Here is a 27,408-nt window from a genome sequence, read left to right as displayed (position 1 = left end):
CAAGCAGAGCGTGATCCTGCATGGAGACAGTCATGGCAAATATCGCAGACGTGAAAGGAGGAAAAGTCATGTACCTGGTGTGTTTATACCAACTTCAATGAGTTGTGTGCATGACAGGTGTTTTCATTTACATATTCTGACACATACAGTGCCATGTATTGATCAGTTTTCACACTATTTTTTTTCTTCTGCCATATGTTTTCTCCCTTCTCCGATAATATTACATTGCAATTTGATGTCATTATGACCAGTGGTATTTTATCTACAGCGTTTTGAAAGTTTAACTTTAATTATAATAACCATATAGTTGGGGTTATGACTTTCCATTCTTCCTCAATAGGTATTTCTGATGATGAGCACAGCCCAAAACATTTCAATAGATCACTTCTGAGCAGCAAAGTGAATACTTATTTTAGTGTCCTATTCAGCAGTGGCCAACGATTCATGTTTACATAATATTCTCATGGCTGCTACTCGACTTCATGTTGCATGTTACGTAAACATGATGCAAACATCAGCTGTATTCAGTATCTTAATGGGACATGCATTCCAAAGTACTATTTACTATAGAGCGAACATTGTATTTGGTACTATTGACTGATCAACATGCTTGTGTATGTTGCAGGTGTACACTGTCTCCAGAAACATTTGACAGGAAAGTAGCTCGAGTAACACTGGAAGCTCGTGTGACTGCCAGACCACCAACAGCCAGTCCACCTCTCACACGCTCACATATATTCCTTGGATGATATTTGTTGTGTAGTTTTACTGATCTGCTGTCAAATTGCAACCAGAGCTTTTTTACATGCTGTATGCAAATGGCTTAATTAAAATGTGCTACATTTACATGAAATATGCATGTATGTGTTGTAAGTGCAGAAGTTTAGTATTATATCTATACGCACATCAGAAGAAGAAATCTGATTTTCATCTACTGCTCCAAATTTTGCTTGTACAAGTATCTTCCATTGTCTCATTAACAAAACTGGTAAATTACTGTTTCTTAGCTTAACAAAAGATTACTAAGTGTATACAAGATGATAATATAAGTAGTCCATGCAGGTGTTTCGCAATTTTCAAAAAATAATCCATGATGATCTTGAGAGAGATTTCGGTTCTCCAAAAATGTCATAATATGTAAGCGTAAAACAGGTTCAATAATTCTATAACAGACTGACTGCAGTAATATAGGCTTATAATTATATGCAGCTTTCCTATGAGCCTTCTTGAAAAAGAATGACCAAAATTTTTTCCAGTCACTAGGTATCCTTCATTGCTCCAGCAACTTGTAATAGACTGTTGCTAGTAGAGGAGCAAGTTTTTTCTCATAATCTCCTTAGAATCTTACAGGTACCTCACCTCATCCTGATTCCTTTCCAATACTAAGTAATTATAGTTGTGTTTCTATCCCATGATCACTTACCTCAGTATCTGCCATTTCAATGTTTTTACAGTGACATATTCAGTCAAAGTACAATAGACTACTTGCTTGACATAATGGATGAATTTATCATGCATAATTACTACTTTGGAAGGTTTATGTTTTTCAAGGGTTAAGGGTACCGTTTCCATTTATCCTCCCTGAGATCATATTTCACACAGCTCATTTTTGTATGGAATGTAACCAAACTGGAAGCTAGTCCAAGAAAAACTGCCATGATGAGTATGTTATGATTAGTTCTGTTATCAAAGATGACAACTGCCATGTTCACAGGGTTTCACACATACACTTCTGGTTTGACCAAAAGATAATGTGAAGACAAATGTCCCACCAACATTGTAGACTGGTCTGCAAACTCTCAGCAGAAATGCAACAGCTATCAAAGCTAGCCAGTGATGGTGGAGGTGGGGGAGGGGGAGGGTGGGAGGTGTAGGAGAGAGGGGGGGAGAGAGAGGGGGGAGCGGGGAGGGGTAGAGAGCGGGGAGGGGGAGAGAGTGGGGAGGGAGAGAGAGAGGGGGGGGGGGGCAGGAAGCAGACATTCTTCACAGAGGATAAAAGAAATATGGTAAGCTGCAAGAGAAAAGTATCATCAGGCCATTGCACTTGCCTACAACTATGCTTAGGCAATGAAAAAGTGAGCTTTCTAAGTGTGAGTTGTTGGAACAGCCACCCTGTTTGAAAGTTTTTTAACTTTACCTTGATGTCCATCTGTTCTCATATTTAAACAAATTTATGACTGGAAAACATTTTACGTCTAGTGAATAGGTGATGGCAAGCATAGATGAATATTTCGAATACCTTTCAGAATTGCTCTTCAAAGATGGAATCTACTCATTGGGAAAAAATGTTGGGCAAAAAAGAGACAACATCAAAATGCACTTTAACCTCAGAAACACAGTCTTTCACTAACAGGCCAAGGACTTTTCACCCCCCCCCCCCCACATACACAACACACAGTGTCCCACTGTTTTAGGTATTAATGTGCTCATTTCAAAAGATCATCCAAGAAGTAAGTGGCCCCTATTACTCCTCACACTGCTGCTCTGCAGGCACTAGGTTACCATGGCCAGCTGGTTATTTCAGCTAAATGTATGCCCAAAATGCAAGCTTTGTATGATTGTTAACATATATTTAAAAAAGTAAACAGGATTGAAATGTCATCACATTTGGACAGATTTTGCATTAACATGAGAGCAGCGAACATTTACTGCAAGTTTTATGACACTGATGACTACAGAATCATTGGTTCATATAAGTGATTTGGCAGTCTCAGAACTGACCATAACATTTGGTATAATGTATTTTCTCTTTTTGGTCTGAGAAAGGGATACTCAGGGATGCTAGTTAAGATGAGTGCCACTTTGGCTTCCTTGAGCGTTTTTTAACATGGTCTTATTCAGCATTAGAGGGAAAAATCGTGTGGTCAAACGTGTTTGCACAGTTAGAGGAGTGCGTGTTCTGAACAACATACTAAAAATCCTGCCTGGTGGGGTATGAACATTGGGGTGGAGGCAGTTGGATGTCAATTTCTTATGTTTTTCGTCTCAAATAACTCAAAAATTGCAGGCTCCTATCAAAAATGTTTCACAGTACAAAATTAAACTAAATTAAATTTCCTACAAAAAAGGTCCCATTAATTTTTGTCTTTGACTAATTGTTTCCACATTGCAGGGTATGAAAATGTCACAGATTATAAAAAAATATTATCCTAAAGGTTTAAAATTAATACACTCCTGGAAATTGAAATAAGAACACCGTGAATTCATTGTCCCAGGAAGGGGAAACTTTATTGACACATTCCTGGGGTCAGATACATCACATGATCACACTGACAGAACCACAGGCACATAGACACAGGCAACAGAGCATGCACAATGTCGGCACTAGTACAGTGTATATCCACCTTTCGCAGCAATGCAGGCTGCTATTCTCCCATGGAGACGATCGTAGAGATGCTGGATGTAGTCCTGTGGAACGGCTTGCCATGCCATTTCCACCTGGCGCCTCAGTTGGACCAACGTTCGTGCTGGACGTGCAGACCGCGTGAGACGACGCTTCATCCAGTCCCAAACATGCTCAATGGGGGACATATCCGGAGATCTTGCTGGCCAGGGTAGTTGACTTACACCTTCTAGAGCACGTTGGGTGGCACGGGACACATGCAGACGTGCATTGTCCTGTTGGAACAGCAAGTTCCCTTGCCGGTCTAGGAATGGTAGAACGATGGGTTCGATGACGGTTTGGATGTACCGTGCACTATTCAGTGTCCCCTCGACGATCACCAGAGGTGTACGGCCAGTGTAGGAGATCGCTCCCCACACCATGATGCCAGGTGTTGGCCCTGTGTGCCTCGGTCGTATGCAGTCCTGATTGTGGCGCTCACCTGCACGGCGCCAAACACGCATACGACCATCATTGGCACCAAGGCAGAAGCGACTCTCATCGCTGAAGACGATACGTCTCCATTCGTCCCTCCATTCACGCCTGTCGCGACACCACTGGAGGCGGGCTGCACGATGTTGGAGCGTGAGCGGAAGACGGCCTAACGGTGTGCGGGACCATAGCCCAGCTTCATGGAGACGGTTGCGAATGGTCCTCGCCGATACCCCAGGAGCAACAGTGTCCCTAATTTGCTGGGAAGTGGCGGTGCGGTCCCCTACGGCACTGCGTAGGATCCTATGGTCTTGGCGTGCATCTGTGCGTCGCTGCGGTCCGGTCCCAGTTCAACGGGCAGAGACCTCACGCCCCACGTGTTGAGCAATTCGGCAGTACGTCCACCCGGCCTCCCGCATGCCCACTATACGCCCTCGCTCAAAGTCCGTCAACTGCACATACGGTTCACGTCCTCGCTGTCGCGGCATGCTACCAGTGTTAAAGACTGCGATGGAGCTCCGTATGCGACGGAAAACTGGCTGACACTGACGGCGGCGGTGCACAAATGCTGCGCAGCTAGCGCCATTCGACGGCCAACACCGCGGTTCCTGGTGTGTCTGCTGTGCCGTGCGTGTGATCATTGCTTGTACAGCCCTCTCGCAGTGTCCGGAGCAAGTATGGTGGGTCTGATACACTGGTGTCAATGTGTTCTTTTTTCCATTTCCAGGAGTGTATTAATCTTTAAATGAAGTGGACAAAAAATGAATATTAAATGTGTGTACCACATCTAAGTCAGAACCTATGGCAGTAGAGTTGTATTAAGGGATAAATTGTGTTCCAGGGTTGTTGAAGGAAGGATATGTGTTCATAGAAGTTCACAGGAAAGTAGGTTGCCAGATTACATTCGTGCACTTCCCTCCTCCCTAGGTCTGCAAACTGAAGGCCAAACAGGTGATTCCCACTATCTACCCCACTACATCACAAGAAGCAGCTATATGGTGTTTCACAAAGTTATACCTGCTGTCCACAGCTCACCTTAGGAATCACTAGTGATGCAGTGCACATACATGACCAGGACTGTTTATTTTTCACAAAATGCATAAATGCTATGAGCAAAGCAAGTATGAGTTACTACTAACACTAGCACACGAAATGCATGTGAACAGAATCTACATTAATCTCTGCACACTATTCTATACTGCAAGAGGGGAAATTGATTCTTAGTCATCCTGTATAGTAGTGGCAGCATTCTTCCAGAAAAGGCAACTTCCCCACCACGAATGCTGCTCACATTTCAGTTTACAGACTGACTATACCTTCCCAACATTTCCAGTTGAGTAGTTCTGTTATGTAAACAGACAAAATAACTTCACTGAGATGATGTTTATGTAGGGGAGTTATTTTCAGTTTATTGAGTACTTATTTGTAGTTCTTAATTGAGCTCTTATGTAAAAAAAAGTTCAACAATTGGTGCTGCCAACTGTCTACCACACTGAAGAGCCTTTTCCATGTGTAATGTGCTGTCAATTTGTATTTAAAAATGTCGATTTCATTGTCTCCACTATCACTGTCTGGTATAGTTTCCACAGCATGAGGGGTATCAAATGCATTACCGCAGCCTCAGCTCTCCCAAAATCTGAAGAGGCTTGGAGACATAAATTGTCTCCATCTCTAACATAAGTTGGTCACCTAGGTGTTTTGGGTCTTCAGATTTTTCAACATTAGTCAAGCAATACATTACAGCAGATTAATGTCCTAGACTTGGACATGAGCAGCTCAGTTCCATCAGACGTATTCACACCCACCTTGGAAGATATACTGTGGTTGTGTGGTAAGTGGTCCCACTTAATTCAGCCCACTCCACATGTGCCCCAGCAACTGCTGAATGGAAGAGATTTATGCTGTCTACCAGTAACACAATTAATGGCATGAGAAGTGCAGTCTTTTTGTTTTGTCATTCTTTGATTCACCACCAAGTGACTAAAACATAACTATGTCGCTTTACAATTTTCTGTCGACAACAGATAGCAGGAAGGTGCCACATTTACCAATCCAATCCCCTTCCCACGAACACTACAGGTTACTGACATCATCACACAAAACCATGGGAACATATTTTATATAAAAGTTTACTTCACAACTGCAAATAAGTAGCCACTCAATTAACTGAAAGTAATTCCACCGTATAAGCACATGCTCAATGACGTTATTCTGTCTATTCACGTAAGAGAACTGGGCAGGAAGTTCTGGGGATGCCTAGTCCCTCTTAAAACTGGAAATCAAGCAGCACTAATTGTTGGGGAAGATGGCTTTCCTGAAAGATTACTACAGCTGCCATACAGGATGATTAAGAATCAATTTCCCTTCTAGCAGTATAAAGTAATGTATAGAGATTAATGCACATTCTGTCCTTGTGTGTTTCTTGCATTAGTGTTGTTAGTAACTCATATCTGTTTTACCAGTAGCAGTAATGCATTTTGTGGAAAACAAATAGTCCCTGGGCATATATGTGCAATGCGACACTAGTGATTCATAAGGTATGCTGTAGAGGTCAGGTATAACTTTGTGAAACACTGTATAGTTGCTTCTTGTGATGTAGCGGGATAGAGAGAGTGGGTAATTGCCTGAATCTTCAGTTTGAAGACCTATGAAGGAGGGAAGTACATGAAAACAATGCAGTGACCTACCTTCCCTCACACTTCTATCCCACACATCTCCTCCCTCCACCCTGTTACATCCCCCAGAACAAAATTGATTCCTTAATATGACTCTACTGGCATATATTCTGACTTAGATCTGGTATACACATTTCATATTTGTTTTTAATCCACATCATTGCAACATAAACATTAATTTTATACAGTTAAAATAATATTTTTAATAATTTGCATTTTTTCATCACCTGTAATGCAAAAAATATTAGTCCTACAGAAAAAATGAATAGCAAACTTCTTTTTGTACGAAATTGAATGTAGTTCAGCTTTGTGCTGGGAAACATTTTCACGAAATGCTGCAGTTTCCAAGTTATTTGAGGAAAACATAAACAAGTGAACTTCAAACGCCCCACTACACCAACACTCACACCCCATCAGTCAGAAATTTTGGAATGTTTTTCAGGATACAGCCACCTATCACTGTACAAAAATTTGTGACTACATGATTTTTTCCCCCTAACAGACCCGATTTGCTTTTCGTTGACTGGGCTAACTAATGTTACTAAGTCCATCAATGCAGGACAGCCTACAGAACTCATTCCAGTTAAATATATGCAAGAGTTATTTTCTACTTTCCAACTGTAGTCAGCGAGACATAACGTAGGAGGTGGCAACTTTTTTTGGTGAAAGTAACTCTCAGTTAGAAGAGAGTTCTCTTTGGACTGTAAACAATTAGTATTGTAGTTGAGTCGTTGATTCACACGGTCTGTCACAACACAAAAGTGAAAAAAAAAATGTTATACCCAGCTTTCATTATTTGGTTATGGTCAATATAAATCTTGTCTTATCATTCCAAGCCTAGATCTTTGTGTGTTTGCAATAAGGTGCATCCAGCAGCCTTGTCTTTCTGTAATAGGTAGGATGGCTTGTGCCCAAACAACCCCATTCTAGTATCCCACCACACCAGCAATATAGAGATAGACTCAGAGAGTGGTGACACTATTACTTGTGTGGCAAGTACAAGAGTTGGGCAAAAATGTGAAAACACCATCAGAAATGCATGCTTGAACATAAATGTAGATGCTTGCCAAGCCTGCAGGTTGTGCTGTTGTATTTGACCATGAATGGCACCTCTGCAATGTCCTCAATACGTTGGTCAGAACACTGTTCTGTGTAGCTAAGAGTGCACTCTGTTGAAGCTCAGTGAATTAAAATGCAGGCAAATTGTTTGGGCTCATATGGTGGGTGCTCCCATAAGCAAAGTTGCTTAAGTGTTTGCACCTTAAAATTGCTACTCTGATCACATCACACAGAGGACAGGTCCCCAATTTCAATTTGCCACTGCTTTCTTTTCAGAATATAAAATGCATAATGACTACATGTTGCATATGGTGATTCATAGGTCACAGGTACCACAGGGTGGGAACAGTGGAAGGCTCCTTACACCAGGATATCAAACTATGGGCCATGTACAATTCAGACTTCATCCCTTCAGTTAGATTAGGATCAGATATGCCATCACTAGTTTTGGTTTCACTGATTGCAACCATTATTGTCCCTCACTAACGAACCACTCCTCCCTCTATTGTTACATGGCTTTTTGGCTAAGTAAGGAGATGACAGCCTGCAGGGAAATGGCAAACTTTTTTTCCACACAGGGATCCCTGCAGCCTCCTGGGCTGCTATATCTGGTATGCCATTTCCTTGAATACCTATATACCCCATGACCCAGTGAATCATGCATAATTCTTCTCTTGTGGTGCAAGAAGGAATTCATATATGTTCCATACCTTATTAGTAGTGCTTGAACAGTGAAGACAAACTAAGCAGATGAGAGAACTCCTCCCTCGAAGTCTCATCTGTTCCAGTGGCCTTCAGGAGTAGTGCATACAGCACAGCAATTAACACTATAAACTTGTTGGGAAGATGAAACTGAGCAGTCCAGGGCATCCTACTGTTTCATGCTATTTATATGAACTTAAATAAAATTGTAATGCTTATTTAAAATATAAAACAGACTTCAAATAATCCTCGATCTCTCTAAGAAGTCAAGGCGTGTTTTTACTCCACTCTAAGCATAAAATATTAATCACATATTCCAAAATGACTCATTTCTTGCTGATGCTTATTAAAGATTTGTTAGAAAAACTAGGGAGCAGTGGAGTGGTATGCAGGTGAATGGGGATAGAGTGCATTTTCTATAAGTTGGTTGGTTGGTTGGTTAGTTTAACAGTTAAAGGGTGCAAACTATGAGCTCATTGGTCCCCATTTTCTGTAAGTCTGCAGCCTTTTGTAGCCATCTTCACTGGAAGTAAAATGCTTCTACGCTGTTAGGTGGCATCATTTTTTTCTTCAACTTCTCCTTAAACAATCAATGTGTTGATCCTTCTGCTAGTATCTGCTTCAGAATCTTCTGTTTCCTGAACACTGTCAGGAAAGTGACAATTTTCAAAGCTGCATTCTTTTCTTTATAATATTAAAATCCCATTCTGACAACTATCCTATGTTCTGTTGTTCATACTTCAACAGATCTTTATAGTATTTTGTTTCAGAACACAAGTCCTCTTATTAGGTTGGGCGTTGATACAGCAAGTGGTACACCCATCCCTTAGGAGTTGAAGAGTTTAAAGGTTTCATTTTAGTCCCACTCAGACAGACCTTCACTTGACTGGGTAACCCTTATACAACTTGAATGTGCCAGCTGCCTCACATTCCTCCTCATCCTCTTCCTCCTTCCCAATTACTGTTTTGTCTCAACAGCCATTCACCCAAACAGCTTATTTTTTTTTTAGCTAATCCAAGAGCCCTGCTCCTTGTGGCACACGACAAACATGTTCCACCACCATGCTGCAGATTGATTACTGAATAACGAACAGGACAGGGTTCTCATCAGTCTCTCACTTGTACCCATCCAAAAACCCGAGTTCCCCCAAGATGAATGTATACCTGAACTTGTTTTGAAATATTATTCTTCATGGTTCATATCTGTTAAATATTCTTGATGTACTGCCTTTTCTGACGCAAATACCAATCAAACAAAGCTTTTAGACTCACATTGTGAAAAATCTTGTAAAATTACTTCTGTGATCACAAAGATGTTTTAGGACTGTGGGGAAGGAGATATAAATGATGTATTTAACGAACCTAAAGAACTGCATAGTTAAATCAGCTTAAAGAAGTTTTGCAAAACTACGTGTCAATTTGCAGCATGGAATAGCACACTCATGTCTTTGAGTTCATGGGTTATAAATATCCAAAAAAACATTTGTGGTGATAATATGATGGGACCACATAGAATTATGTAACACATGAAAATGACACAATACTACTTGGTGGGTTTGCTATAGTCCGTATGGGCAGAAGTCTTTAGTACATCATTCAGGCTATGTTAAGTCACGAGGAAGGGGGACGGTGCAGCAAATACATTTTAGTGACATGTATGATGAATGTCTTCATCATTTCATACCCGTAGAGAAGTTTCCAGGACAGAGGAAACATTCAGTAGCAGTACAGATAAGTGCTGAACATTTACAAAAATATAGCCCTGAGTGCCCAAAGATGTCCCATCACAACATTCGTGTCAGCATCTAGGTTACACATATCTTGTCAGACTGTATCATCAGCTTCCACGAGGCTGCTATACATATGCTTGCAGATCCACAAGAAGCATTACCCTCACAATGTTGCAACTGCATGGTTCAGTCATATGGTGTCTTCCATTGTGAATAGACCCACAAAATGTGGTATTTTCCCATTTGTGAACGAGTGGTGACGTTGCCTGCAGAGTAATTGTTGCTACATGTTCATTTTGCGTATGCTCATGACATTTTAGAACCCTGTTAATATTGTGGAAAGGGACAGATATGACAGATGGTTGGAGGGGACTGCCATTTAGGTGCGCATATGTCACTGTAAACGTCTCCTTAAGTACTGAGATGGCAGGGGCATGTAGGGATAAAATCCTGCAACTCTTAAGTTCACAGTTTTGATGGTGAATTCACCTGATGGATGATGGTACATGACCACACAGGATGAACCTGATTGACAAACATGGTTCTTGACTGGCCAGCTACCACTCAAGACTTAAATCCAATCTTTCTTAAATAGTACAGTCTGGGTTGAAGGTTTACAGCCATAAAATCACCACCATAGGCTATTAACAACCTTCACAGAGCAGTTTTCCAGCAAAGGGAGGCATTTCACCAAGCCTCACCTGGACAGCCTTATCCTATATATGGGAAGCAGTTAAAAAATCTGCATTATCATACAAAGCTACCACACCTTGTACTGACACACTGCATACCATTAGATTAAGTTATACATAATAAGCACCTACAAAGGCAGTTTTTACAAATTCCTTGTATTTACACTGTCCAGTCACATTAATGTGGCCACCTGTCAAAAGCCTGAATACCCACCTTTTGCAGTACGAGATCTGCAGGAAGAGAGTCAATGAGGATGTCAAACACCTTTAAGCCATCTAGTTTCCAAACTTATTTTATTTGTCTACTAGTTTCAGTGATTTACTACACCATCTTCATGCCCCTGACCGAAGTCTTGGAAGATTTCACCTCTGTTTTGGTCAAAACAGGGGCCAGCATTCGAAGACTTATCTAGATTTCTGTTGGTTATACCAATCTCTTCAGCCATGAGATGATGGTTGATGCAATTGGTATAGCAAGCAGAAATCTACAGATACCAGTATTCAAATGCTGTCCCCCGTTTTGACCAGAACCGAGGTGATATCTTCCTACACGTTGATCAAAGGCCTGCAGATGGCATAGTAAATCACCGAAACTGGTAGACAAAGTAAGTTTGGAAACTAGATGGCTGAAAGAAGCTTTATTTGACATCTTATATCGAACAGCTGTGTCCCGCAACCATATCTGAAAATATGGACATACAGAGAGAGTCAATGAGGTTCTGGAAGGTACTGGCAGGGATTTGTAGCTGTGCTGACTCCAGCTGTGCTAGATTTCGCAGTTGAGGACCTATGGCACATACAGCCCGATTGAGGTGGTCCCACAGATTCTCCACTGAGTTTAAATGCGAGAAGTTTGGTGGCCATGGGAGTACTGGAAACTCCTACTGGTGCTCTTCGAACCATGCACGTACAGTGCGAGCTGTGTGACATGTTGCATTGTCCTGCTGGTAGATGCCATCATGCTGAGGAAAAACAAACTGTATGTAGTGGTTGACACATTCCCCAACAGACAGATACCTACTTGTGTTGATTCACTGTGCCTTCCACAGTGATGAGATCATCCAAGGTTTGCCATGAAAACTCTCCCCAGACCACAACACTCCCTACTGGTAGAAGGATGTTTGTTTCCAGACATATCACACTGTATACACCAACATCCACCTATCCAATAGAGCATAAAACATTATTCATTTGAAAAGGTCACCTGTTGCCACTCTAGACATCCAGTTGTGGTACTGGCATGCTAATTCCAACCTTCATTGCTGATGAACAGCAGTCAGCACGAGTGCCTAAACCAGGTGCCTGCTGTGGATGTCCATATGCAGCAATGTTTGGTGAATAGTAGTTGAGGAGGCACTGTTGGTAGCCTTGCTGTTCATCTAGGCACTCAGTTACACCTTTATTCACACATACACATCTCTCCAGCTGTCTATCATCCCTGTGTCAGCTATGGCCCGTGGCACACCACACTTGCCTGGGTGCCAATTTTGGATGGCACCATTTTACCATGCACGATATGCTCCAACCATGGTTGCACACAAACGGTTTACGACCTTACCCGTTTTGGAAATGCTCCCGTCCTTGGTCCAAAAGCCCATAATCATATCTGTTTGGAAGTCCGATAAATCTGTTTCTGCATTATGGCAATGACTGCACTGTTTTTTGCACCCCTTCTACGCTGTTTATATACGCTCCACTGCTAGTGCTGCTGCCTACCTTCCTTCTGAATGGGTCACTGGACCACATATGTTATTGCACCATGTTCCACAATGTTACCAAAGCATTTATTTTCACACACATTAAAATCACGTGGTCTTATTAAAATCCCTTAACTGTATATGTGGGTATACAGTTGAGGAGTACTGATACACACACACACACACACACACACACACACACACACACACACACTTTTTTTATTGGTAAATGCTACACAGTTTACATCTAAACAATGTAAACTGTCAGCAGAGAAGGAGAAAAAAAGTTGATAACTTTTGAAAGTTACATTTTTCATTGTGCACAACATATATCATGTGTTCATTATAACTTTTGCAATACAAGAAAAGTGATGCCCATATCGGTATTAAAATCCCTTTACATGGAAAGGTACATTTTCACAACATACTGTTAAAGGCCAAGGTGAAAAAGTCAACATTAAAATCATATAATAATGAAATAGATTCTACATGCAGTTTTTGTCAACACAAACACTTCAATTTAAGTAGCTGCTTTGAAATAAGAAATCCTCAGGTCGTTTACCTAATAGTGAATGTGGTGGACAACTACCTTGGTAACTGTTTGCTCTCCTTTGGTTACTACCCCCGATTTTTTTCCTAGACTAATGCATGGAGCAACAAGACAGCCTAAAGCAGGAGGGCCATATAAGGATTTCTCTTACATATTTACTGAGAGCACAGCAGTTTTTTCGCACATATCATTTTAACTGATCTGGAAATAAACTCTGGAAACATAGTGTATCTGGAAACTAAAAACATACATCATGTAACAAGAGTACATGTTTAATGCATGTAATGGTCACTATTGACTTTTCATCTTTACCACTTCCCTTTCTTTTTGCTTAATTGAGCAGTGATCTGTCATCTGTTTCACCAGTGAAATCTGTCAGAAATTTGTAAATCCTATCTGTAAGCCTCTAGGGGTGTGTGTGTGTGTGTGTGTGGGGGGGGGGGGGGGGGGGGGAGTCAAAAATTTACACTTATATTTGAAAAATGTAACTAACATATGCGATGAACAAATTAATTATATGGCTCTGGAATCTTAACATTTTTGTTGTGTAACTTGTCTACGCACATGTGCAATTTGATACATTTCTATTACAGAGTGGCATATCATCATTCACAACTCGTCTAGTATTGGGATTCAGAAACCTACAACTCAAAATTTAAACAGATAAAAAAATTGAATATGCAATGACTACATGAAGTATTAGTGGAGAAATACAAAACAAAGCAAATGTATTTCAAATGTTATTTTTCAATATGCCATGCAGAAAGTGTTTAATTTTTCACATTTCTGTAATGGGAGATTAAATTTAGGATGTTAACAACTTGTCACTTCGTATGCACTACAGAAGTAAAAATTAAAAACAAAGAAAAAAAAAGTCAGCTTCTGACCTGAACACACCATTTCTCATGGTTTCTGACATTGCTTCTGCATATTTTAAGACAACCTCTAAATAATTTCAGAATTAGCCCATAGATGGTCTGATGAATAAAAATGTGAAATAATACTGAGTAACACTTAGTCTGGTTCGAGACAATACTCACATCCACAGAAACTTGTTGAGAATGTTTGGTTGAATGATAAAATGGTAGCTATCTGTTCTTAAAGCATTTAATTTTTAAAAAACCTCCTTCCTTTTAGCAGTACAATATCATACTCTACATTTTGTGAACAATGACTTATAAGAATCAGTCTTCATTTTCTGGTTTTTATATTCACTTGGTCTAGCATCCCATATTGCAAGAAATGATTTGTACATTTCAATGCACTCTAACATGAATGATCTGTCTTCTTGTTTTGAACTCCTTTTATTACATAAACACAACAGTGAAGACTAAGAAGTTCAACAAAGCATGTGATACTGTTAATATTACCTGCAGACAGCACAATGTTTCTTACATAGTGCAACATATTTCAAAGCGTTTTCATCTGCTCAATATTATTGCACAACTCTTAACTTGAACAACACACATTTAATAGTACTGCACAAATATTGAGCAATAATATAATAGGACCATTTTGTAATCCTTGAGAAACAGAGGTGGTGAAAATAATGATAATGTACTGGTAATGTACCTACAAATGAGATTTTCTTCAGGGAAACACTACGTTGAAGAGTATTGGGTATTATCGCCTGATAGAAAGCTTTAAAATCTCCTCACAGTAACCACTCTTGCTCCCATTAGCGACTGAACATCACACTAAAACTACAGACTGGATTGAATGTTACCAAGTGCTGCAAACAATGTGGTACAAACTCATACAACTCTCTAATTTCACAATAATCCCTTGTCATGTATTATTTCAGAGTATTATCATGACATCATGGATTTAGATGAGCTTGAAGACCTAATATAGCTCCAGCAACTGATAAGGATCAGATTTTTAAAGTTTTTGTACTTCCACTGACCAGTGTTTGCAGTTAATAAGCTACTTAAGAAACTTACCATACTTAACAACTGGTACCAAAAACGCATGCATATGCTCAACACTACTACCATACAACCATTTAGGCTTACTTCTGTGGTGACAGGAAGGGCATCCAGCCAAACTCTGACACTAACATCGCCAACTACATAGTAACAAGGCTAACCCTGTGTTGCAGTGGGACAAAGACCCAAAGGAAATGATGATTTAGACTTACTTCTCATAACCAACAAATTGCTTTGCCCAATTTTGACAGACTACCTTTTCACAGAAGTCTGATTAAATGTCCTGTCAGACTTTTGTGCTTCACAGCTACCACATTTCCCACAAACAGTCTACAGAATACCAACCAGACCCAATTCTCTCTCTTTCCAACCCACACTCCTGTAATCCCATAGTTACATCCAAAATCATACCAAAATAAACAGTTGGCTGCCACCACAACTTCTAAATACTTTGTTCTGAAAGTAGCAACACACGATTGTCCTATGTTTCTTCTTCAGTTAGTAGCTTTTCTTGCAACATTTTGCCTGTGGTGACAATCTGAACAGCTCTTAACACGAAAGATGTACCATGAATTTGATGTAAGATGCTCACACTTGGATCACATGCCTAAAAAATCAAAGGGAATTATGTTAGCCTTTAGGCAATTATTCCCTATGCAAACTCTACTGTCTAGCATACTTGACAAGTATGTGGAAGCATCAGACTAAGGATCATCACAATGGAAATACTCCATCTGCCAATGATAGACACCATCCCGGATATTACTATGTAATTTTTAAACATTAGCACCGGGTAAAGTTATGTGAGCACCACAATGTTCCACTAACTAAACAAAGCATGTGACCCCAAGACTTTTAAACAATTATTTGCATACTTACTCAGAGATAGTTGTTTTACAATGAAGGAACAGAGGAAAATTTTTAAATCATATCAATAGTTTTATTTAAAAAAATATATTCATATCAAGTGCAAATTATATAAACAGTAATGTGAAATACTGAACACATTAATAAATAGTCTCCAGAAGACTAATTATACTGCTCTGCTAATGGATATCAGCTGCAACTTATGCCATCTTATGAGTAGCTGCCATTTTATACGCATTTCAGTCATCACAATGAAACCAATACCGAAAGACTGTTTTACTGTTTTACTGTTTTTTAATAACTGAATAATATAGTCATATTTTATAATAATTTTCACTGGTCTCATACACCACACAATTCCATATGCTGTAGCATTTTATAATCATTAGTCCTTGACAAGGATACATTTAACACATACAGTGACTGTACATGAGAAACTGATCTCTACTTCACAAATGAAATGTATACAACTCCAGTAGCTTCCTGTTACAATCACTTCACAACCAAAACTGGCTTCACCAAAAACAGTAATTTAACAAAAAAACCTCCATTTTCTGTGGAAGTATCAGAACATGACTGCAAAAATTTATTACTACCATAAAATTTCATTTGGTTATAATACACAATTTAAATTAAATGTTCATGTTTTACAGCCATATATCACAAAAAGTAGACTTTCACATTCTTCTGTTCTAATAACACAGTAATATTTTATATTCAGTTCAGTACAATAAACACTCAATTACATAAAAAACATGGACACACACACACACACACACACACACACACACACACACACACGAGGAGGGGAAGGGGAGACGACAAATCCAATTCTTGGTCTTGTGGTACACCCACATAGCACTGATACAATGCCTGATAGGGCTTCACTTTGTAAGCTGTACTCCACAGGCACAAGCACTGCACTGATCGTTTTAGTTAAAGGTTTCAGATTTGCAATCCAGTTCTGTGATGAATATTGTTATAACAGTGCATTAAATTACATTGCATACTTTGTATCATTTTGAGCTCCAGTCCTTTCACTGCATCTAATTACGAAAGCACAGCCATGCACACTCCTGAAATCAAAGAAGCATAACCTGTCAAATGATAAAATGAATATAAACCTCCAACAACAATACCCCATATATTTTAATCTACTAGATCCAGCTTTCCAAAAATGAAAGACGTGACCATATGTACTTCTGAGCATAATAAGCCTTAACGAAAAATAAGAGGAGGTTGAGCTGGACAAATGGTTGATGCATAGCACCTGGATAAAAATTATATTACTTACATATATATGGTGTCTGTTCTTTCAGACATGTGAGAAAGAACAGACCCCACAGATAAATAAATAAGGCGAGGATGGCCAAAAATTTCTTCTGAGCAGGTGCATACCAGGCTCAGACTTTTATGGGAATTGGTGAACTGCCATGAGTAAAGAGGATAATGGTCAAAGGGCACTACATCAGAAGTGTGTAAATTAATTGAAATTTTGGGTCTGATGGGAGGGGTGCTGGGTAATCCATGTATCTGGGATGAACACTGTGTCCAGATGACACACTGGTCAGTGCATTTGCCTAGTGAGCAGGAGACCTAGGTATGAATCTCGTTCCAGCACAAATTTTCAACTTTCCCCATCAATTTAAATCAGTGTCAGCTCTCAGCCAATGTCTGTAATTCCTTTGTGTCTAAATTATGCTACTGTTTCATTACACTTCTGCAGTCTTTGCTAGTAATTAGTTTGAACTGAAGTTGACTTTACGGCAATGTCAGTCTCCAACAGTCATTTGCTGTAATGTGTGAAATGGTGGTTAAGTTTTGAATGCTGTTTGTAAGCTGGTAAAAGTTTTACCTTTCAGACTATACAATATTAATTACAATCTTCTAAGTATCTGAGATGAGCTTCTCAAATTAAATAAAAGGCGCACTGTCTGCCTGACACACACATTTAACTTTTTTATTTAACACAACTGATCTGCACAGAGTATAAGGTAACTACCTCATCAATGTTGCCAACTCTTACCACCTCAGCATGAACATTTTTGCCAGAAGACAGTCTGACAAACAGGTAGCGAATAATATACAAGTAGGATTTGAACTATACCAAGAACAGTTTTTGCAAAGTATGGTTCTGCTGTGGCCCAGGTGTTAAGAACAACTAGCAAATGTTATCTGTCAGTCTAGAAGAAATGAAACCAGTCCACTTGTATAAAAATGAGAAATTTCTTTTGCAGTAATTTTATGTCTAACACTTTATGATTGACACTAATTATATATTAAGCACTGATGTTACATACCACATTATTGATGGGGTTAATCAGCAGCAGTAGTAGTAGCAGCAGAAGCAGCAACAACAGCAGCGGCAGCAGTTACTGTACCATTGCCAACTAAATTCTGGTTCTTTGAGCCAACCTGACTGTCATGATCCAAGTCTTCAGACAGGCTGTCATCACTAGATGAACTTCGAATGTCGCCCTCCATCTGTGGCAACATCAAGACATATACAGTGATAACACCTTTATGCAACGGAATTGTATCTGTGTATCTGTGTGTGTGTGTGTGTGTGTGTGTGTGTGTGTGTGTGTTTTCATGCTTTTCTTACCTGACCAGCTTGTAAAGACTTAAATGCAATCTTCAATATGAAATAAGTCCATATGCAATGTAGACCCAGAAGCAAAATCAGCAATGAATTGAATATATAATAGGCTGGGAACAAAGCAACTATAACTGGAGCATCATGGGTGATGCTGAAAAGACAGACAATGATTTACAGTGATTTGTTTACATATCTACACACAAAATAGAATCACTATGTTTATAGTTTTACAATATTTCTTCACCTATTATGGTGACATGTTGTTACTATCAACACCACCAAAATAATGAAATATAAGAGCCAGAACATCTTAAAAAGTAAAAAAAAATTAATAATCTGTTAAATAACAAAGTTTTCTGCTTATGACAAGCAAGATGTGTGCAGTATGAAATAAAATTTCATATCAATATTTCATGGAACATCGTCCAAAGTGCACTTTTAAAAAGGTAGACTTACCTCCTTATTACCCAAAATGGATATACACCCAAGCGTGAAACAATCCAAGTAATTGTAAAAATAATGAAGAGGCCATCACAAAGTTTTTGGTAGTTTGCATATTTAGCCAATTTTGCAGCCTAGAGCAGGAAGACAAACAAAGATAATGACTCAGTCATATACACTTTTAACAACATAAAAATTTTGTCTATTGCTGGTATTATATAAAACTATTACTTATTTTGTTCTGTAAATATTCTGTACTACAACAATTGCGGGTAGCAGCAACCGAAATCCCAACTTCAGTACATAAGAACATATGTTTGTGTCAGAAGGTATTTTACCATGTATGAGGATGCACAAGGTATAAAAAAAATCCTCATGAAAGTGCAAACTTGAAAAAATTAAAATGAAAACTGGAGGTTTATCAGGAAACAGCTTCTGATGAAGTACCATTTCACCCACACACTGTAGCCCACCTTAGTAGATTTTACTGTCAGTCTCTCAGCATAAAGTGTGTCCTTTGGCCTATCAAGTACCTCCTAATATTAGAAAGGCTAAATGCCGCAGAAATACTGAAACTTTTGACTAGCACAGTAAAACCTATTACTCCAGATCTGATACAAATTGAGGTCATGGGAAATATGGATTTTTAAATCTAACAACAGTTCTCTGATGTACAAAATAGTTTGAAAATAAACTGCAGATCCAAAAAGAGCTAAGCAATTGTCAGGAGATGTTGCCCTGAAAAAGGGTACTCTGAATAAAATTTATAGAGGCAATGTATTTCATGTCCAAATGTGGAATATTAGATTCCGAAATGTGGACCAGCCACCAGTAAACCGGAACTGAACATTGGCAAAGCTGAGGTTTTCATAAACAGAACAATTCAAAGACAGCAGACCTTTTTTAACAAGCAAATATACATATGTATATTCAAACAACAACAACAACTACTACTACCACCTCTAGGATGGCACGAGACTGAATAATGTAGTTGTTTGCACACTAATTAGACAAATTATTTCCCATCAGTATTACTACATTCCATTCACTGAAATGCTAACAGATACTGGCTGAAAATAGGGTTCCGTACAAGAACATCCCATTTCAAATTGTAACATACAGATTTTCACATACAATGAAAATCAATATTTCTTATCTCAGACATGAAAAACCTGAACAAAGTACTTATCTTACAGTGAGTAGACACCTTCACTAGTCTCAAAATTTTTACTTGCTTTAATATTTTTAGTTCATGCTTCTGAGAACTCAAAAATACTACTACTGGGTATCTCGATAGGTGCTGCACAATGGTTCCAAGGCATCAAAATAGTGTGTTTATGATTCTTGCCATATTACCCTTAGCAGCTGCCTACATGTGAACTGCTACTGCTGTTTAACAGACCAGTAATTTCAAACCAATTTTGAAATATTTAAGATTTGATTTTCACACTCAACTGCAATTTTTCAGATGCAGTTCCGTAATAGAATACTAAAACCTATTGGAAACAGTTCATGCTAACCTAATGGCCATCAAACATTCATCTCTTATTGAATGCCCAGTTCGAGGAGTTTTCTTTACCTTTTTAGATAAAATTCATTTTTCTTAGTTGTACCTCTTCCATATAGCTTGTGCCGAACATGTTTAAAAAACAAACAAAAATTAGTGAAGTATCCCTACATAGTAAATATAGTGCACATACCAAGGACATAATTGCAATCAGTACCTAAAGCACTCTACTACATCTGATTTTTTATTAATTATAAATGAAAAGCACAGTATTGCATATCTTCTATGAACTAACTGTAAGTCTGACAGGGACCTTTTAAGCTGAAAATTAGTCAACTTAATAAATTAATACTGCTGAACACACACAATTACTGTGCTTTTCATTAATAAATATGAAGTAGTTCTTTCAAGAACCAACTGATGAATCAGTTAACATACTTATTTATTACTTAATGATACAGTCTAATCTCCATTATGCATTTAAGAAATGTGAAAGTGTTTCATCTGGAATATTTTTCACTGTTAACAACACTACAAAGTATTTGAAGCAATTGTACAAAGATGTATACCAATTCAAATGTGTGTACTTTTTTTTCTTTTCAGTTTAACATCACACTAAATGAGGTCGTATGATAGACAGGATGACCAAAAAACATTTTTACATACATTTGGGGTCAGGGTCCTTAACCACATAAGAAAAAGGTTCATATGAACATATAAGCAAACATTATTCATTAAACTTTACAATCACAATTCAGTTCCCTATTGTCAGCCTGAAAGTGTTGTGAACTGTGATACTAGTAGTGAATGTTCCAATATCCTCTTCTTGCTCCCACACAAGCATGAATGCACTTGTCGAAGAGAGGACTGCAATGCACTTTCAAACAACTCCAAATGTCTCAAATCGTTTCACAGGCTTCCACAAGATGCTGATGAGTTTCTGTATCAGTGTTGTCTGAAGCATAGACCAATTGTTTAAGGTGACGTTGAGGGCATTGGCAGCCGAAACACGCAAATATCACCACCACCACAGCAGGGTCAGTGCAGCGTTTTTTTGTTTGGTTTTTGCTTGCAAGTGTTAGGATGAATGGGTTGGTCTTCTACCAGATGTTTAATTCTGTTTTCATATTTGAGTTGAGGCATTAGGTTCAAACAATGTTCCGAGGGTGTGTAAAAATGTGTTTCTTGTGTCAGTGAGTATGGGCAACGTAACTTCAGCCACTCTTGTGGAGAAGTTCAGTTACAGCAAGACATGTTACAATACTGTTGCATTTAAGTGTCCTTTTTGACATCCTATTTTGTTCTACTGTTTAGTTTATTGTGAGTTACATGCGAGTTTCGCAGTGTCAGTGTTAGAAACACTGAGAGCTGTAGTGGTTCAATTATCTCAGTTCGGAGCAAGCAATTCAGGTATGAATAAGCAATTTCAGCCTATAAGAGGGGAGAGGGCCTTTCCAATTTATTGGCTCCTGAAATAGGTACAACTACCGTTGGCCTAATTAAGACTGTTGATTGTTGTACAGAGAGGAGGCAGAAAAGAAACAAAGAGAGGTTAACAAGACGCACAAGCAGCCTGTCGATCCGTGCATAAATTACTGCAGGCATACGGAGATGGAAAAATAAAAAAAGGGATAGTATTTGTGCACAAGCAGACAGTAGCAAGAAAGGAGTTAATATTAACAGTTTCATTGCTGTGGAAGGTAGTAAGGTTGTGGAAGTTAGAGACAATGTATGATTAGTAGTTATAATACCTTGCAAGAACTCAAGTTCTGAAGTGGTTTTGGTGACAGTAATTTAGGTAGTGACAGTAATTTAGGTGCAGTGGTATCTACTCCACAGGAGGTAGATTTGTGTTATACAGGGTGTCACATTCTTTTTCACTAAAATTGAAGTAGGTGATATCAGGTTCATGACTTTTTGTATTGAGATAGGGAACCAATGGTCAGAAACGCATATTTACTGTGTCATGGACATACACTCAGTACACTGCATACCAACAACATAGCTCATAGTAATTGTTCAAAGTGAAGACTGTCAGTCTCAATGCATTTACTGCAAGGGCACATGCAGTTCTGCTGCAGTCTTGCAAAGATCCCGGTATCTGTTGTACAGCGAGTGACGAACAATGTACATCTCTGACCATCAGACAGACACACTGTACACAACTTAGCACATAGCACATGTGTCATGTGACAACTGTATGCATTGTACTGGTGCATTACCCAGTGACACACACACTTCACTATCCATGGTGTCATTTGCCTACCACAACAGACAGCTTGTCATTCTCGGTCTATGGTAAGATGTGTTACTGCGTATAGTGCATGACGTGTAGTCAAAGCTGGAATGTTACTCATCACAAAGAGTTGGCAGACATGCATTTCATGTACAGTGCAACAGGATGTAGTGCCTGGAAAGCAGCATGAATGTACAGACAATGCTTTTGGAAGGACCACATAGATAATATTGTCGGGAAGGCGAGCCAAAGGTTGCGTTTCATTGGCAGGACACTTAGAAGATGCAACAAGTCCACTAAAGAGACAGCTTACACTACACTCGTTCATCCTCTGTTAGAATATTGCTGCGCGGTGTGGGATCCTTACCAGGTGGGATTGACAGAGGGCATCGAAAGGGTGCAAAAAAGGGCAGCTCGTTTTGTATTATCACGTTATAGGGGAGAGAGTGTGGCAGATATGATACACGAGTTGGGATGGAAGACATTACAGCATAGACGTTTTTCGTCGCGGCGAGACCTTTTTACGAAATTTCAGTCAACAACTTTCTCTTCCGAATGCGGAAATATTTTGTTGAGCCCAACCTACATGGGTAGGAATGATCATCAAAATAAAATAAGAGAAATCAGAGCTCGAACAGAAAGGTTTAGGTGTTCGTTTTTCCCGCTCGCTGTTCAGGAGTGGAATAGTAGAGAGATAGTACGATTGTGGTTCGATGAACCCTCTGCCAAGCACTTAAATGTGAATTGCAGAGTAGTCATGTAGATGTAGAACAGGCACAATCCTAACTGGAAGAAGTTTATCTCCATGGATACCAACTTACGAGAGATGGCGTCGTTCATGGGAGAGAGAGCCAGCCAAGGTTCCTGCCAAAGACGTGTCAGAACACCAAACTAAACTCTGAGGAGATGGACTGTCTGGCCAACCACCCAGCAATAAGCACCCGTCAACCTGCCTGTGAATCGCACACTTCGAAGGATACAATGGGAGGGGGTAGGGGTGGGGGTAGGTTACTGGTGGAACACGTATTATACCCCTATCATAAGGAACGTGTGCAAGCACTCTGACCAACAGATTTTGAGCCCCGCATTCGCTTCTGTCAATGGATTATCCACCACAGTGCTGTAGTGCTGAACTTTGTAGTTTATTTTTTGTTCATAGACGAGGCCTTATTTACCCATGATGGTGTTTCCAACAGCCACAACAGCAATGTCTCTGGATTGAGGACAATCCCCACGCTACCTACATCAGTAGCCACAGGCAACGTTCTCTGTTAATGTATGGGTGGTCACCTAATAGCAACTTATTTGCTGCCTCCTCACTGGACTTGTCCATATTACCTGGTGTTCCTGCGAGATGTACTGCCACATTTCATACAGAGTGTGAAAGGACTTGGTTTCAACATGACAGTGCACTGGCCCACTTTGATGTTAATGTCAGTGAGCACCTAAACATGTACCCTCATCAATGGACTGAACCAGCTATCACCTGTTTCAATTTGACCCATAAGGTTTGAGATACACTGTATACAGGCTGTAGCACATGAGTGAGGTGTAACCCTGTATACAGGCCTTGGTGCCTGGGTGAGGTGTATTTCTGGATGGGAACATACTGGGATGTGCATATGTCAATGACTTTTGTGTCACACGGGGTGTAGCTGCAGATGACAATTTTATTGTAGACACTGCAAATAATGCACTGGAAGCTATTGATGATGTTAATTATGTTGCAAATGTAGTCAATAATAGGTGGTACAGACATTATTTCTAGAGGATACAGATTTGTTGCCACCAGTGACAGCACCACTCCTGAAGACAAGGAGGGAGGGGGGGGGGGGGGGGGTCAGAGAAGAAAGTGGGAAAATGCTTGTAATGCTAGTGACTGAGCAGACAAGGCTAAATCATTTCAGGAATGGTGGTACCTGAAGACAGGGAAATTAATGAGATTGACAGTAATTGCAAAGTGATGTTTTCTTGGATAAGGGCAAGCATTATGCAAAATTTGATCTTTGACAATGCACAATGGAACTCAGCAGGGCATTCTTCCAATAGGGGGAACCTGTTGCCAGTAACACACTGTTGCAAGGGTCGTCTGCCATCAAAGACAGGCCAATTAACCTGTGCACAAAGTCACTGAGGCCAAATTCTCCTGATGTGGTGCCACTAGGTACAAGGAAGCATAACACTGTAGGAAGGAGTCAATCTGTAATTAGCACTGAAGTATGGGAATTGAGTAAGACTATTGAGTGGGTACTGGTAGTACCATAAATGGGTTATATGACTATAGTTTTAGGGATACATTTCCTGGAAAAAGATAGGGCAAACTTTTGCTACAAAGACAGAGCACCAAAGGATGCAGAAGATGCACCTAAACAGCAAGTTAAGAAACCACTGGATCAAGAGGAAGAAATGCGAAGCATAAGAGATCAATTGAGTATGACTATTCTTCTGTTACAAGCTGATTTGTTAATGGAATTTGTTAAGAGAAAAGAATTTTTCAATATTAATTTTAGTTTGTTCTGTATCTTTGTTACATAATACACTCCTGGAAATGGAAAAAAGAACACATTGACACCGGTGTGTCAGACCCACCATACTTGCTCCGGACACTGCGAGAGGGCTGTACAAGCAATGATCACACGCACGGCACAGCGGACACACCAGGAACCACGGTGTTGGCCGTCGAATGGCGCTAGCTGCGCAGCATTTGTGCACCGCTGCCGTCAGTGTCAGCCAGTTTGCCGTGGCATACGGAGCTCCATCGCAGCCTTTAACACTGGTAGCATGCCACGACAGCGTGGACGTGAACAGTATGTGCAGTTGACGGACTTTGAACGAGGGCGTATAGTGGGCATGCGGGAGGCCGGGTGGACGTACCGCCAAATTGCTCAACATGTGGGGCGCGAGGTCTCCACAGTACATCGATGTTGTCGACAGTGGTCGGCGGAATGTGCACGTGCCCGTCGACCTGGGACCGGACCGCAGCGACGCACGGATGCATGCCAAGACCGTAGGATCCTACGCAGTGCCGTAGGGGACCGCACCGCCACTTCCCAGCAAATTAGGGACACTGTTGCTCCTGGGGTATCGGCGACGACCATTCGCAACTGTCTCCATGAAGCTGGGCTACGGTCCCGCATACCGTTAGGCCATCTTCCGCTCACGCCCCAACATCGTGCAGCCGGCCTCCAGTGGTGTCGCGACAGGCGTGAATGGAAAGACGAATGAAGACGTGTCGTCTTCAGCGATGAGAGTCGCTTCTGCCTTTGTGCCAATGATGGTCGTATGCGTGCTTGGCGCCGTGCAGGTGAGCGCCACAATCAGGACTGCATACGACCGAGGCACACAGGGCCAACACCCGGCATCATGGTGTGGGGAGCGATCTCCTACACTGGCCGTACACCTCTGGTGATCATCGAGGGGACACTGAATAGTGCATGGTACATCCAAACCGTCATCGAACCCATCGTTCTACCATTCCTAGACCGGCAAGGGAACTTGCTGTTCCAACAGGACAACGCACGTCCGCATGCATCCCGTGCCACCCAACGTGCTCTAGAAGGTGTAAGTCAACTACCCTGACCAGCAAGATCTCCGGATCTGTCCCCCATTGAGCATGTTTGGGACTGGATGAAGCGTCGTCTCACGCGGTCTGCACGTCCAGCACGAATGCTGGTCCAACTGAGGCGCCAGGTGGAAATGGCATGGCAAGCCGTTCCACAGGACTACATCCAGCATCTCTACAATCGTCTCCATGGGAGAATAGCAGCCTGCATTGCTGCGAAAGATGGATATACACTGTACTAGTGCCGACATTGTGCATGCTCTGTTGCCTGTGTCTATGTGCCTGTGGTTCTGTCAGTGTGATCATGTGATGTATCTGACCCCAGGAATGTGTCAATAAAGTTTCCCCTTCCTGGGACAATGAATTCACGGTGTTCTTATTTCAATTTCCAGGAGTGTAATTCAATGAGGGAAGTTCAGCGAGTTAATAGCAACCCAGAATAGATGCTTTAGTGCACAGCAAATGCTCCAGCACATAAAATAGTATCATAGTAGCTGACACCATAGAGTCATCATAATGAGAGTGTCAATTTTGGGTACCACTGTAGTCTGACTACTTTGTACAGACTGATCTATCTGAAGCAAAAAACAACCCCTCCACTTGAGCTCCCTTAAAACCAGTTACCTGTCAACTGGATCAGTCTTAAAAAGTAAAAGTTAGTTACCTGCTCAGCCAATGAACATTGTGGTTCAAGCTGAATTTCAACGGGGAAAATCCAAATATGGCATATGTATATGTTAGGTGTAATATGTGTGCCAGGACCTCTCCCAGAAACATGGACAGTCTGTGGTCTGATGGACCGAATATTCCCAAGAGGGGATGCAGGTTGCGCCATGGCTTCACTTAACCCAGCAGAATAATCACATAGCTGACTTAGCAGAAAAACACCATGGCAGGGAGTCTTAAGAAACTGCAGGGGTTGGAGCCAGTACGTGTTCCTGCACAAGCAGCTGTATTGACTATGCTGATATTGCAGAATTCACCATTCAGGTCTCTGGAAAACAAATTTGTTCATTGGCATGGCACAGCCATGGCTCTGATACTACTGACACAGACAAAAAAAATTGTGACACTGAGGCAACGATGTCATGACTGCCCAACAACCATGCCTTGCACCTTGGTTCTGCTGTGGCTTGCAGGAGGGAAAGTGCTACAGTTTCAGAAATTGAGGCAGGTTAAGCTCACACAAATAATGCTAATTTCATACACAGTTACCACCAGGAGCTATGAGGGGAAGACTATGTTGGTCAATGTCCCGAAATGGGCCATCAAGCTGCTGCAGCTAGATGCTGCTGTGGCCAGATGGTGCCTTCGCTAGCTGCATGTATATCAGCCACACCCAAATCTGA

At 40.5% G+C, this 27,408-nt stretch overlaps 2 protein-coding genes across 11 annotated transcripts in view; one reads left to right on the top strand and one right to left on the bottom strand.

Annotated features, from left to right (window-relative positions):
• The window catches only part of LOC126299316 (coiled-coil domain-containing protein 177), a 265,518-nt gene extending 264,665 nt beyond the window's left edge, over window positions 1-853 (top strand). For all 9 annotated transcript variants that reach the window (XM_049991135.1, XM_049991137.1, XM_049991138.1 and 6 more), the window contains one exon: window positions 626-853. In XM_049991135.1, coding sequence (XP_049847092.1) covers window positions 626-749 — 124 coding nt within the window. In that variant the 3' untranslated portion in view covers window positions 750-853. The remainder of the gene's footprint in view (window positions 1-625) is intronic.
• Window positions 854-15,762: 14,909 nt separating this feature from the next.
• The window catches only part of LOC126298372 (ceramide synthase 6), a 118,548-nt gene continuing 106,902 nt past the window's right edge, over window positions 15,763-27,408 (bottom strand). For both annotated transcript variants that reach the window (XM_049989679.1, XM_049989678.1), the window contains exons 6-9: window positions 18,770-18,888; window positions 18,320-18,464; window positions 18,015-18,198; window positions 15,763-16,790 (exon numbers count right to left, since the gene is read on the bottom strand). In XM_049989679.1, the coding sequence (XP_049845636.1) occupies window positions 18,031-18,198; window positions 18,320-18,464; window positions 18,770-18,888 (432 nt within the window). In that variant the 3' untranslated portion in view covers window positions 15,763-16,790; window positions 18,015-18,030. The remainder of the gene's footprint in view (window positions 16,791-18,014; window positions 18,199-18,319; window positions 18,465-18,769; window positions 18,889-27,408) is intronic.

Source organism: Schistocerca gregaria, chromosome X (genome assembly GCF_023897955.1).
Source record: "Schistocerca gregaria isolate iqSchGreg1 chromosome X, iqSchGreg1.2, whole genome shotgun sequence".
NCBI classification, from domain to species: Eukaryota; Metazoa; Arthropoda; class Insecta; order Orthoptera; family Acrididae; genus Schistocerca; species Schistocerca gregaria.
The sequence above is the reverse complement of the archived record's forward strand: the minus strand, read 5'-3'. Positions and strand labels throughout refer to the sequence as shown.